Genomic DNA, 14,401 nt, shown 5'->3' on the forward strand with positions numbered 1-14,401 from the left:
TGGTCATCCGCACAGCTAGTGACCGAAGCTGTAGATTTTACTTCCTATAGGCCGTGTTACGTAGCACTTACCACCAGTATCGGGGGATTCAGTCCATTGACACGAGAAGACTAAGTTCACGTAAACAAAGTCGGACGTCATTTTGCCCGGCTAGTTCTGGCTGCCGAACGTGAATGAATCGAGGTGCTATGTCATGCGCGGCGTAGTGATTTCTACTCTTGTGATTGGATGAGGTCAAAATCTAAGGCGCATGCGCACTATAGCTCTTTCTGCTATGACCGGAAATGACCTATATGGTTGCTGTGGAGGGAAAGTTAAGTATCTCCATATATCTACGTTTCTACTGATCTGTCCGATGTTATACTGACAGACGTGATACTCAAAGGGAGGTAAACCCCATTAGCTTCTCGTGAATGTGCTGTACACAACAGACAAGTACTTGCTTTGTCGTTTGACAACATTTCACAGTAGACGTTTGCTTTGTCATTCATTAAATTAAGGAATGCTTTAGTGATCTTTGAGAGCGCGTGAAGGGGTGTATTGGTGAGGGACGTAGTTAGTGGTGCAAAATGCAACCGACAACACAAAAATACACACTCGTTCTCCAGGGAAAACAAATGTTCTTCTGAATGACAACACGCAAGAGTTTCAATCTGTCCACGTGTGTCAGTGCACACACAAGAAGTGATGTTAATGAAGACTTTTAAACGTGGTGGCGTTTTTGTTATTCTTAAAATAGAAAACAGAAGGACATTCAAAAACAGCTTGGCTGGATGAGTTCCAGAGCGAAGGTAAGAAACACCAGCTTAAACACTGAAGGTCGACGGTCACCGAGCATCGTAGGGGAAGGGCTCCTAATATGGACCACTTTTTGTTTCATGCTGATAACTAGCTTCTTTTCTTGCGAAGAAGTTTCATTTTGTGTTTGATAGTTCTTCTCTCTTAGGTAATTAGCTTTGATAGACATTCAGCAAAAATGAATACAGAAAAAAATCACAAATGGTCCATATTAGGAGCCTGGACCAGTGAAGAGGCCTTCACGAATCACTGTAAAGAGCCCCCTATACTTCAAAATAACATGATGCAACTTAGTGTGTAAGACAGACTAATTAACACATGCTTTAGATGTATCTGTTTTGGGTTGATGAGAGCATTATTTGAAGCACACCAGGAAACTAAAGAAGCTTATCCAAATCAGAATAAAATTAAGGGAAATTATCAACTAACACGAAAAGAAGACTATGTAATATATTTTTTTGAAATCTAGTTTGTCAGAGCAGGAGGTGGTACATATTACGAGCCGGTCTATATTAGGAACACACACACATACACACGCACACACACACACACACACACACACACACACACACACACACACACACATACACACACACAACACAACAACAACAACAACAACAACAACAACCTCATCATCATCATCATCATCATCATCATCATCGTCGTCGACATCATTATCATCATCAACAAAATATATAGAGGTTAGTGATAGCAATGCATTCTTGCTAGAAACAGCTTTACATCAGATATTTGCGAAGCTGCGCTTTGAAGTGTTTAATCGTGCTTGACCCCTTTATCTCACATGGTAGCAAATTCCAAATTGTTGAGCCTGAAAACACTAAACTGGTTTTATATAAATCAATACGGGGTAGCAGGGAAATTAATTTGTTTGAGCCATATCTGTCTGTTGCTTTCTGAAATAATGATCGCATGTACTGTGGGGTCTCGTTTATTTGAACCTTAAACATTAAAAGCGCCTTATTAAATAATAACTGATCTTTAACCCATATCCTACCAACATTTTTTTTTAGATATTTTTTTATTTTTTTTCGCTTTTTCCCATCACAAACACACTCTCTAACACAAATATAATCATAACATTTGAACTTTTATTTTTCTTATGAGTTTTTGAGGACGCACGCTTGAAGAGTGCATGGTAGCCAACGGGTACGTATAAGTGTTCTCATGATGCACGCTCAGAGAGTGCATGGTATCAAGAGGGTACGTGTTTTTTTTATCTCCAAAACTTCACAAACAAATGATACGAACAAACACAAAGTAGTGATGACAAGACCTACAGTTCACAAATAGTTTCTCAAACTCATAAGTTTCAACTTTGAGCTCTGTAGACATGGCAAGTTGAGCAGAGCGTCATGGAAGACCTGCACGCTCAGTGGATGCCGTGAAACGCATTGAAGCACTGATTGTGAAGTCCAACTGTGCATTTCAGGCAGAGTTTCTTGGTGTTCTTCTTGCACAGTGCGCACCGCTTTGTTGTCTGCGATGGACCAGCGAAATGACCGACGCCATCAAACCTGACTTCGTCTGGCACTCTGTGGACGGCAGGCAGAGCAAGTCGAGCAACACGCCGTGGCATGGCAATGGCTCCATGCCGCATCAGGTAGACTTGCACAATGCGTCACCGGAAGGCAAGCAAGTCGAGAGGCTCGGCGGTGTGTGCATCTGTTCTCCGGAACAACAGCCACGCATTCTGCATCACGAGTTCCAGCACATGTGCAAAATATGGCCACCACCACTTTTTGGTGCGCAAAGAGATCCGATAGGCATTGATATTTTGATCTGCCCTGTCAACTCCACCCATGGTTGCGTTGTACACTCTGATCAGATCTGGCTGCTCTATCTGAACAAACTGACGTTGTGCTCTTGACCAGCGCCGAACTCGTGCAAGCGGCATCACACGATCGCAGTTGCTCGCCACGGTCACTACACTGTTGTCGTTCCATTCCACAACCAGTACGTTGCTGCGTCGGTCATGACGGAAGTCTAGGGCACCACGGTCTTCTTTGGCGAACCGGGTGGCATCTCTCATTAGGCAGTGTTCTATGCGGTTCTTCCTGATTGTTCCTGTCGCCCCTATGCCGTTAGCCGCAAGATCACTCAGCAGTGGAAGAGATGTGAAGAAGTTATCAAACGTCAGGTGATAAGGGCGTTGTGGAAGCTCCGAAATCAGATCTTTGACCACCGTTCCCCCGAGACCAAGACGACCGTATGGTTGACCACCGCCAGCCCCAGTGTACGGTTCGAATTGAACAACGTACCCAAGCGGGTCAGCGAGGGTCCACAGTTTGAAACCAAATCTAATTGGCTTCCCTCGGATGAATTGTTTTGTCAAGTGATGTCCGAAATAGGGGACCATGCTCTCATCGATTGAGAGATGTTGCTGCTCAGGGAAATACAACAGACACCTCTCGTTGATCATCGAGACGAATGCCCTGACTTTGCTGACCTTGTCGTTTGGGTCCAGTGTGTTGTTGTCTGCAAGGTGGAGAAATCTCATGTGTTCATCGAACCTGTTCCTGCTCATGGCACCAGAGACAGCGGTGTTGTGACAGTCAGTGTTTCTCTCCCAATACATGGTTCTGCGTGGAATCTGGTTGTATCCAGAGAGGAGCAGTATGGCCATAAATGTGCGGAACTCTTGCCTGGTGGTAACAAAGGTGTGGTTCCCTTTGTCTCTCCTCGCGTAAAGATTTGTCTGATCCACGATGTAATCAACCACGTCATCGTCAATAAAGAGTTCAAACATCTCCAAAGGATTGAGGTTTTCATTGAGAAATTGTGCTTGTGGAAGGACAGGCCACTGTTGTTGGAGATTTAGATTTCTTGGAAGATCTTCTCGTCTCCAATTACGCACAGCAGGTTGCTGCAGGCGCTGTTGCCTCTGATTCTGTAGCAGGCGGCCTGCAAGCTGTTGCCGAGGCACCGGTACCTGAATAGGAGCAGGTAGATTTCGCTGGCGATTACGTAGGTTACGTAGAGCTGGTGCCTGCTATGGAGAGGCGGGTATTGATTGTGGAGAGGCGGGTACTGATTGTGAAGAGGCGGGTACTGATTGTGGAGAGGCGGGTACTGATTGTGGAGAGGCGGGTACTGGTTGTGGAGAAGCGGGTACTGGTTGTGGAGAGGCGGGTACTGGTTGTGGAGAGGCAGGTCGTCCAGGCGGGTCTTGATCTAACTCAGTCTCGTCGTTCGGGCCACCCATTCTGACTACCTGTCCATCACTGCGAGTCACTACTCCTTCAGCCTCAGCGTGAAGCTGACGACGGTTCAAATTGTTTACCTGTCCACCCCCATCTTCCTCTCCGCTGTCTTCATCAGATAATTCCCCATCACCTGGGGGAGTGATGTACACAGCTGCATTGAAGAATCCATCTTCCTCGAGTTGACTCAAGACATCATGTACGTTCATCCGTCGTGGGAGTCTGAAAAAGAATGCAAAGAAATAGAGTAACGTCAGTATGTTTGAATAACTTGCAAAGAATTTAGTGTGTTTGGTGCAAGCGAGAGTGTATACAATGTATGTATGAGCCTATATGTAAATGCATGATTGCATACAGAAATATGCACACTTACAAGAATGTATGCATTCATAACCCACAACACCATGCCAGACGGGGAGGGGGACGGGGGGGGGGGGGGAGGGACATTGCAGGGGAGAGCAGAGACACGAACATAGCGTCAAAAGAACACAATACGAACATAGCATCAAAAGAACACAATATTATCATCAAAAGAACAAGAAATAGTGCCCCCCTACGCCGCACCACTGGATCCGCCACTGCATGTTTATTTGAAAGTCAAAAGCATTTTACTATGTGCATGTTTATAGAGTATGTAAGTACACAACACCCAGGGGTCTCTCGCTACCATGCACGCGTGAAGCGTACGTAGCCCAGCACTAAATACAGGGGCCTTTCACTACCATGCACGCTTGGAGCGTGCAGAGACGTTACCTTTTACTTCGATCAAAAGTTCCATGGAACTTTCATCCTACACACAAATTGAATCTAACATGTTTTTCCATAGATGTTCATGCAAATAAAAGTGCAAGCTTTAGCAACATAACTGCTTTTGTAAATAAATGGCACTTACTGAGATTGACGTGAAGATTTCGAAGTCATTTTTCCGAGTCTGCTGCAGAAAAGATGTTTCCACGTGTGAGTTTTGCAAGCAGGAAGCGGGAAGGGGTGTTGGAAAGGTAGACAACTCTATCAGCAATCGCGGCACATCAAAATCAAAAGTGATCTCGCTTTCATTGCCACTGAAACCTTCAACTTTTTTAATGCACGTGTGAAGCGTGCATGGTAGGATATGGGTTAAGTGATAAAAAATTAAGGCTGCTAAGCTTTTGATCTGTTAATGTTTGCGGACCCGGCTTGATAAGTTTAGCTGCGCGACGGTGAAGAGAATTTACTTTTGTTAAGTGAACATCGCTACGACCATCCCAAAGTGTAGATGCATAATTCAGATGAGGTAAAATATGACCGAAATAAAACAACTTGAGTGCTGAGGTATCAGCGTAATGCTTTAATTTGGAGAGAAGAAACAAGTTTTTAGATAAGGTTTTGGTAACACGGTTGAGGTGGGACTGCCACTTTAATTCAGCGTCTATTGTGACCCCGAGAACACGATGGCTGGTTACTTGCTCAATGGGTGACTCATTTAAACTGAGATAAAGATTCAGAGGAGCGATTTGGTGTTTCTGTCGTGTTGTGATCACCATGCATTTAGTTTTGCCTGGGTGTATAATCATTGAGTTTTGTTTACACCAATCAAATATGTTGTTCAAACTCGTTTGAAGAGAGGTTTCAATAGATTGTAAACTTTTACCGGACGTGTAAAGAGACGAGTCGTCTGCAAAAAGGTCATTAATAAGAGAGAGAGAGAGAGAGAGAGAGAGAGAGAGAGAGACAGACAGACAGACAGACAGACAGACAGACAGACAGACAGACAGACAGACAGACAGAAAGACACAGAGAAAGAGAGAGAGAGAGAAAAAGACACACAGAGAAAGAATCGGTGAGAAAGACACAGATAGATAGGGAGGGAGAGAGAGAGAGAGAGAGAGAGAGAGAGAGAGAGAGAGAGAGAGAGAGAGAGAGAGAGAGAGAGAGAGAGAGAGAGAGAGAGAGAGGCTGGCGTGTGTCTATTTGGGTATATGTCGTCTTGTCAATTTGAGAAAGAAAAAAACTTTATCGGCGACACACATCGTTCCCTGAAATTTTCCTTGAGGTTTCTGCAAGTAGTATCAAGGGTATTTTTTATCAGCTTGTGTCATGGAGACCGCCCTCGCCTTTCTTGGGGGTTGTTGAAGAAAAGGCTTTCATTACCTGTGGTTGTGTTAAACTGGCAAGGGGCCGGCCTTTTTGCAATACGACGGTGCCGAAGCGGTCCTCACCGGTAATGGATGTTCGTGTTGTGTCAGTTGCCTTTCGCCTGATCAGTAGTGAAGGACGATCGAGGGTCATTGGCTGATGGTAAGATCAATGGTTGACCGATCTTTTTGGTCGTCTGCTTCTTGCTCATTCGCCTGTGAAGGAGAGTTGGCTCTCTCTCTCTCTCTCTCTCTCTCTCTCTCTCTCTCTCTCTCTCTCTCTCTCCTTCTCTCCATATTCTCTCTCTCTCTCTCTCCTTCTCTCCATATTCTCTCTCTATCTCTATCTATCTTTTCTCTCTCTCTCCTTCTCTCTCTCTCTTTCTCTCTCTCTCTCTCTCTCTCTCTCTCTCTCTCTCTCTCTCTCTCTCTCTCTCTCTCTCTCTAATGAATTTTTAAACGATTTTTGGGTGGTTGTTGTTGTTGTTGTTATTACACGTTGTATGTTTCCTTTGTTGTCGACAACATTTTATTTAATGTTGTTTGCGGGCTCTTGTGACCATTGAGAACACTTTATTTCCAAGGTACCATTCAAAATAATAATAGTTGTGGTTGGTTGGTGAAGTGACAAAAAAAGGCTGTTTTCTCCGTCGCAAAACACTGAACATGTAAATATTTATTTGATACCCAAATCAGACTGAGAAAAACAAAAATTACTGGACCAACCGGAGGTGATCTTTTGCGATGGAAACGGCGCTTGAGTGCTGGTTAAAAAAAAAAAGCCCACAGAATTATAAAACTCTGCACGATACATTTAGGCAATGTACATAGATACTTAGACAATGTACGTAAGAAATTCTCAAAGACGGATGTAACTTGAAGTGACAGTAACACTTAAAGGAGACAAAAGGAACAGGCACGGAGAAAAAACAAGGAAGTGTTTAGTGACGTCAAACTTGTCATCAGCGAAGTCGTCGAAGTGCCAAGCGTTTGATAAATCAGCGTCAGGCGATCTCTGTTTGAGGTCGCACGGCGGAACACCTCTTGTCTCAATGCGAAAGGGGGTCACAAACACACGCCCTGACACCGAGGAAGACGAGCACGTGCACATGGCATGGCGTGTGACCTACATCCATCTTTCACTGCTCGGACCAGGAAGAAGCGAGACTTGAGGGCGACTCGCGAGAAAAGTTATTGCGAAAAGGTTTCCATGGCAAAACTGGGCTGTCATATTCACCTCAAATAGAAGTTCAGGAAGACAAGAGTTGTGAAATCAAGTTGAGTGCTTTCTGTTCTTGATATTTTCGATTTTGTTGTCATGTTCGTAATGTTGTTCTTTTACATTTAGTCAAGTTTTGACTAAATATGTTAACATAGAGGGGGAATCGAGACGTGGGTCGTGGTGTGTGTGTGTGTGTGTGTGTGTGTGTCTGTCTGTGTGTGTGTGTGTGTGTGTGTAGAGCGATTCAGACTAAACTACTGGACCGATCTTTATGAAATTTGACATGAGAGTTCCTGGGTATGAAATCCCCGAACGTGTTTTTCATTTTTTTGATAAATGTCTTTGATGACGTCATATCCGGCTTTTCGTGAAAGTTGAGGCAGCACTGTCACGCCCTCATTTTTCAACCAAATTGGTTGAAATTTTGGTCAAGTAATCTTCGACGAAGCCCGGGGTTCGGTATTGCATTTCAGCTTGGTGGCTTAAAAATTAATTAATGACTTTGGTCATTAAAAATCTGAAAATTGTAAAAAAAAATAAAAATTTATAAAACGATCCAAATTTACGTTTATCTTATTCTCCATCATTTGCTGATTCCAAAAACATATAAATATGTTATATTTGGATTAAAAACAAGCTCTGAAAATTAAATATATAAAAATTATTATCAAAATTAAATTGTCGAAATCAATTTAAAAACACTTTTATCTTATTCCTTGTCGGTTCCTGATTCCAAAAATATATAGATATGATATGTTTGGATCTGGGGGACAGCGGCATCACTGCGGCTGACTGCGGGATTTGCACTCAACACTGGACTGGACATCTAGATGTATGGCCGGGAACGTAGAAGAAGAAGAAGAAGAATATGTTTGGATTAAAAACACGCTCAGAAAGTTAAAACAAAGAGAGGTACAGAAAAGCGTGCTATCCTTCTTAGCGCAACTACTACCCCGCTCTTCTTGTCAATTTCACTGCCTTTGCCATGAGCGGTGGACTGACGATGCTGCGAGTATACGGTCTTGCTGAAAAATGGCATTGCGTTCAGTTTCATTCTGTGAGTTCGACAGCTACTTGACTAAATATTGTATTTTCGCCTTACGCGACTTGTTTTTACATTTAGTCAAGTTTTGACTAAATGTTTTAACATAGAGGGGGAATCGAAACGAGGGTCGTGGTGTCTCTGTGTGTGTGTGTGTGTGTGTGTGTGTGTGTGTGTGTGTGTGTGTGTGTGTGTGTGTGTGTGTGTGTGTGTGTGTGTGGAGCGATTCAGAGTAAACTACTGGACCGATATTTATTAAATGTTACATGAGAGTTCCTGGATATGATATCCTCAGACTATATTTTCATTTTTTGGATTAATGTCTTTGATGACGTCATATCCGGCTTTTTGTAAAAGTTGAGGTGGCACTGTCACACCCTCATTTTTCAATCAAATTGATTGAAATTTTGGCCAAGCAATCTTCGACGAAGGCCGGACTTTGGTATTGTATTTCAGTTTGGAGGCTTAAAAATTAATTAATGACTTTGGTCATTAAAAATCTGAACAGTGTAATTAAAATTATTTTTTTATAAAACGATCCAAAATTACGTTCATCTTATTCTTCATCATTTTCTGATTCCAAAAACATATAAATATGTTATATTCGGATTAAAAACAAGCTCTGAAAATTAAAAATATAAAAATTATGATTAAAATAAAATTTCCGAAATCGATTTAGAAACAATTTCATCTTATTCCTTGTCGGTTCCTGATTCCAAAAACATATAGATATGATATGTTTGGATTAAAAACACGCTCAGAAAGTTAAAACGAAGAGAGGTACAGAAAAGCGTGCTATGCAGCACAGCACAACCACTACCGCGCTAAACAGGCTCGTCAATTTCACTGCCTTTTGCACGAGCGGCGGACTACGGTCATTGTGGTCAGTGCGTTCAGTTTCATTCTGTGAGTTCCACAGCTTGACTAAATGTAGTAATTTCGCCTTACGCGACTTGTTTCTTTTTCTTCAGTGAACAACTGTCATAAGTAATGCATCTTTTAAGTTGGAGGGGGTAATATATTTTCTTAATCTGACATTGTTCTTGGTGTGAAGGTTTTAGGTAAAGAAACACAAGATGATCATTGCTGAGCTGACATTGAACTTGAAAGGTTCTGCTTTCTTCCTATCTCCACCTCTGTCTTTCCTACCGTCGCTCCCTATATTCTCTCTTCTCGTTCTTGTTCAGGGCGATATGCACAGTTGTATCCATTTGCCATTCTTGGAAAAGAAGGCTGTCCGAATTTTGAAATTTGCATCTCCTGGCCTCTCTGCCCTTGATAAATTCAATGAAGGTGGATTTAAATGTGGTCTTGATGTACCTCCTTGTCCCGCCCCCCCTCCCCTCCCCCTTTTTCCCGACACTCCCTCTAAATCCGCATCGCTTCCCCGTTCCAAACAGCGACAAATATACACAGACGTTCGTTTTGTCCTTTATGCACTGGAGCAAGAGCATGTCTGAGGCGGTTTGGTTTGATGAATATCCTCAGCGATAGACAATCCGATGCGCTAAGACTTTCCCAAAATAGACAAGTACATTTTTGGGATCGATTTGCGTACGGATTTCGAATTGAATAAGGATGTCGCTTGGATAGCTGTATATCTTTTGTCTACAGATTGTCATGGTCAAAACAAAAGGGAAAGGGGGCCTCTCTCTCTCTCTCTCTCTCTCTCTCTCTCTCTCTCTCTCTCTCTCTCTCTCTCTCTCTCTCTCTCTCCTCTCTCTCTCTCTCTCTCTCCCTCTCTCTCTCTCTTCCTCTCTCTCTCTCCCTCTCTCTCTCTCCCTCTCTCTCTCTCTCTCTCTCTCTCTCTCTCTCTCTCTCTCTCTCTCTCTCTCTCTCTCTCTCTCTCTCGGGCTCTGCCTCCTTGTTCTTCACATTGACAATCTTCACCCCCCCCCCGCCCCTACGCACACTCCCCTCCTTATTAACAGCAGGTCTGCAAATCTTAATTGTTTATTGATTAGCGACCGCTGGGCTGCCAGGGAGCTTCATCACACATTGCCAGCACGATACTTCTTCTGCCTCCACCTTCACCCCAGGTTTGGCTGTTTCAAATTTCAGTCATGCACGCGACGCCAACATGTATGTGATTTGTGACGTTTGCCTTTTCTTTCCACAATTTGGTGGGTTTTTTTTTTTTTTTTTTTTTTTAATTATTTTACCCAAGGTGGATTTTCCTTACTGCATTCGCTTAGAAATACAAGACGGTACTGTTTTGACGTCGTTCGATTCAGGCTTTATGAATGTTGACGTTGTGTGAGGTTTTTGGCGTGTAAGTAGCATTTAGTATTCAATTTTTATATTTAGTCAAGTTTTGACTAAATATTTTAACATCGAGGGGGAATCGAAACGAGGGTCGTGGTGTATGTGCGTGTGTGTGTGCGTGTGTGTGTGTGTGTGTGTCTGTGTGTGTGTGTGTAGAGCGATTCAGACTAAACTACTGGACCGATCTTTATGAAATTTGACATGAGAGTTCCTGGGTATGAAATCCCCATACGTTTTTTTCATTTTTTGATAAATGTCTTTGATGACGTCATATCCGGCTTTTCGTGAAAGTTGAGGCGGCACTGTCACGCCCTCAGTTTTCAACCAAATTGGTTGAAATTTTGGTCAAGTAATCTTCGACGAAGCCCGGACTTCGGTATTGCATTTCAGCTTGGTGGCTTAAAAATTAATTAATGACTTTGGTCATTAAAAATCTGAAAATTGTAAAAAAAAATAAAAATTTATAAAACGATCCAAATTTACGTTTATCTTATTCTCCATCATTTGCTGATTCCAAAAACATATAAATATGTTATATTCGGATTAAAAACAAGCTCTGAAAATTAAATATATAAAAATTATTATCAAAATTAAATTGTCCAAATCAATTTAAAAACACTTTCATCTTATTCCTTGTCGGTTCCTGATTCCAAAAACATATAGATATGATATGTTTGGATTAAAAACACGCTCAGAAAGTTAAAACAAAGAGAGGTACAGAAAAGCGTGCTATCCTTCTTAGCGCAACTACTACCCCGCTCTTCTTGTCAATTTCACTGCCTTTGCCATGAGCGGTGGACTGACGATGCTACGAGTATACGGTCTTGCTGAAAAATGGCATTGCGTTCAGTTTCATTCTGTGAGTTCGACAGCTACTTGACTAAATATTGTATTTTCGCCTTACGCGACATGTTGTTTTTGATTACGTTTACGATTCAGTCTTGATAGTTTTAGGTACAGGTTTTTTTCTTCCACTGCCCTAATTTTGACGTTGCACGCGAGCTTCCAGAAAGGGTCGGCTTCCAACGTCTCGCAAGAAGTCCCACCTTGGTCGCGTCACAATACTTAACGTTTTGAAACTCCTCACCGATTTACCGTTTGTTTCAAATTATTGTTTGGGAAGATCTTACCACGAAGGAGCCGCTACTAGCGTTTTAAGCCCGATGCGTTTAAGAAAACAAACAAACAAAAAACACTTAACTTTTTCAGCTTCGGATGCGGAATGAAATGGAAAACTAATTGTCTGCACATCATGTCAAGTTTGTTTTCTGTTTTTTGCAATCATGTTTAATCAGCTCGAAATTATCGATTCCATTCCAGAGTTCGGCCAGTAAAACTTGGGCTGCTGCTGTGCCTATTTTGTCATTATTTTTTATTTACCATTAATTTGTACTCTTCGACCCCTGTTCAGATAAGTTTGGAATTCCCCCTCCCTTTCGTTCTTTTCACTGAAGTTAAGCAAATACTCTTGGTTTTTCCAAAGTCAACGTGCACCTATGTCATTGCAACATCGTAGTACAGCTGAACTCTCGTTGTGGAGACGATGTATAATTTCTAGCCTCGCCTTATTATTAAAATGACTGAGGCAGCTACACATACGCAGCCGAACTATAGCGCGCTAGATGTCGTGTGAATGAGTATTTGCAAAAATTCAGCTACACGTCTGCCGTCAGCCATAATGCTTTATTGTGACACAATGTATTGCTTTAATGGTTGAGCATAACTGTCGAGAAGTTTCTAGCAGCCCGATAGATTCTTCTAGCTGGGGTAGTTATCATTAAAACGCACAGTATTCGGTTCCATATTGCTCAGTTCCACACGCAAGAAGCCGTTATAGGTCTGTTTTGCGATTGCTGTGATTTTGACTGTTATTGAAAATGTCTACAGTAATCTTCAGAGTATGAAGTACTTAGGAGTTGGTAGTTACAACTGAGGCTGATAGTGCCGAACACAATCCGTACCCATCGTTTTAGTGCTAGTAAACGTCTACTCTCTTCTTGAAAGTGGTTCGTAAACTTTGCATTACGAAGCCCCTTTAAACTACTTCAGTAAGCACTTGAACGGGTTTCTATTCTTCTCCTCAGTTTACAACTTAGCTTGTATTCTATTTTCTACCCTAGCGTATTCAATCACCGGCAGTTTTGCGTTGTCGTTTCAGTTTTAGTATCCAGTTTTTAAATGCGTATACTGCAAACGTCGTTGAATGGAAATTCCCCCGAAATCGGCGTATGGCTGCCTAAAATTGACGGTCAAAAACCCACTCTTAAAAAAACTAAAAAAACGAGTGTACGTGGGAGTTTCAGCCCATGAACGCAAAAGAAGAAGAATGGAGATGGTTGGAGTTTGTCCTGTTGACGTCTTTTTAACATACTTTCGTGCTCTCTTGAAAGTGGGCGATGTTCTGTTCAAAGTTGATGGTTAACAGGTTGAGAGGTGTGTTGAAAGTATTGATTACGTTTGCTGCGTTGATTGCCTGACGGCTTAATCGCAAGGCTCTATAGAGACACGAGTTTATTCTTAGCTCCTAACATGGTTAACTGGGTCCCGTCTGATTTGCATAGCTCGAGACTGTCTTCTCTCAGCTCGTATTAGTGTTCAAATTATCGCGTGGTTCGACGTACCGCATGACGTCATCAATGACAAAGACGTCTGAAGAAGACGAAGAATACCAGGGAAGCATTTGAAATGTACACCTCGCATTGACTGCATGACTTCATCTACTTTGGTCTGAACAAAACGTGTTGTCTCCTCTGACCTTCACTACAACCGCTGTGTGACGTCTTGCTTCACGGGACGGTTCCTGTCAAATCTAAATATGATGTTCCTCCTTAATTGGTTCATCACGACCTTAATGACGTCAGGGGTTTGAATTAAACGCACGTCACGTGTGTCCGGCAGTGCGTCGAATGTAACACTGCGCTAGGAACTTTAATCAAAACCGTGACCACTATTTTCAGGTTTCTTTTTGAAGAGGAATCGATCTCTGGGGCAACATTCTGACGTACGGCTTTCAGAAATCGGATGAAAACGGAATCACACCTATGACGTTGAATGAACCAATATGGATATTTGAGTGATATCTTTTAAATAGGGTCGAGCAGCTCTTTGTCATTGTGTCTGTCATTTGGGTCTAAGCTGCCCTGGCCTGGCTTTCGCGTCACTTAACGACATACACCAGCAGCAAACGAATAAGCAAACCAAGACATCTTGCGTTAATATTTCTTTCAATTTGACAGCTCTGGTGTAAAAAAAGCGAGTTTAGAGATGATCTATCATACTGAAAATTGTGACCTAAAGTATCTGTCACTTCTCAGGTTTGTATTCTGAAGAAACGATGAAGAAGAGTTTATCTGGTGTACCTGTGCTGGTATCATGTGATATTAAGTGACGATGCATGTGTCGTTCTTGACGAGTTTAACATGGAAAAGATCCCGTCTGCCGTTATAAAGCATCGTTAAAAAAAAAGTCTGTGTGAAGGATTATTTCTCCAAATTAACACTCGCTTCTAAACAAAAAAACTATAAATTACAAAAACACATACACACGCCCGCCCGCATACACACACACAAGCAAACACACACACACACACACACGCGCGCGCGCGCACGCACACACGCGCACACGCACACACGCACACACACAGTGATAGCTGGTTAATGCATCATATGATCATAAGGTACAGGTAATTTTCACTTCAGAGCAATGCACAAAATGTAAGCGCTCGTCTTGCGAGATAACC

The 14,401-nt window shown here is 42.4% G+C and overlaps 2 protein-coding genes across 2 annotated transcripts in view; one reads left to right on the forward strand and one right to left on the reverse strand.

The window, feature by feature from the left end:
- Nucleotides 1-14,401, forward strand: part of LOC138983110 (1-phosphatidylinositol 4,5-bisphosphate phosphodiesterase epsilon-1-like) — a 124,956-nt gene that overhangs the window by 29,951 nt on the left and 80,604 nt on the right. The gene's annotated exons all lie outside the window — the stretch shown is intronic.
- LOC138982036 (piggyBac transposable element-derived protein 3-like) lies at nucleotides 2,143-3,535 on the reverse strand. Its single transcript, XM_070355250.1, has one exon. The coding sequence runs from the start codon at nucleotides 3,440-3,442 to the stop codon at nucleotides 2,438-2,440; it is 1,005 nt and encodes a 334-aa protein (XP_070211351.1). The 5' UTR covers nucleotides 3,443-3,535; the 3' UTR covers nucleotides 2,143-2,437.

This window comes from Littorina saxatilis, linkage group LG12 (genome assembly GCF_037325665.1).
Source record: "Littorina saxatilis isolate snail1 linkage group LG12, US_GU_Lsax_2.0, whole genome shotgun sequence".
Classification (NCBI taxonomy): domain Eukaryota; kingdom Metazoa; phylum Mollusca; class Gastropoda; order Littorinimorpha; family Littorinidae; genus Littorina; species Littorina saxatilis.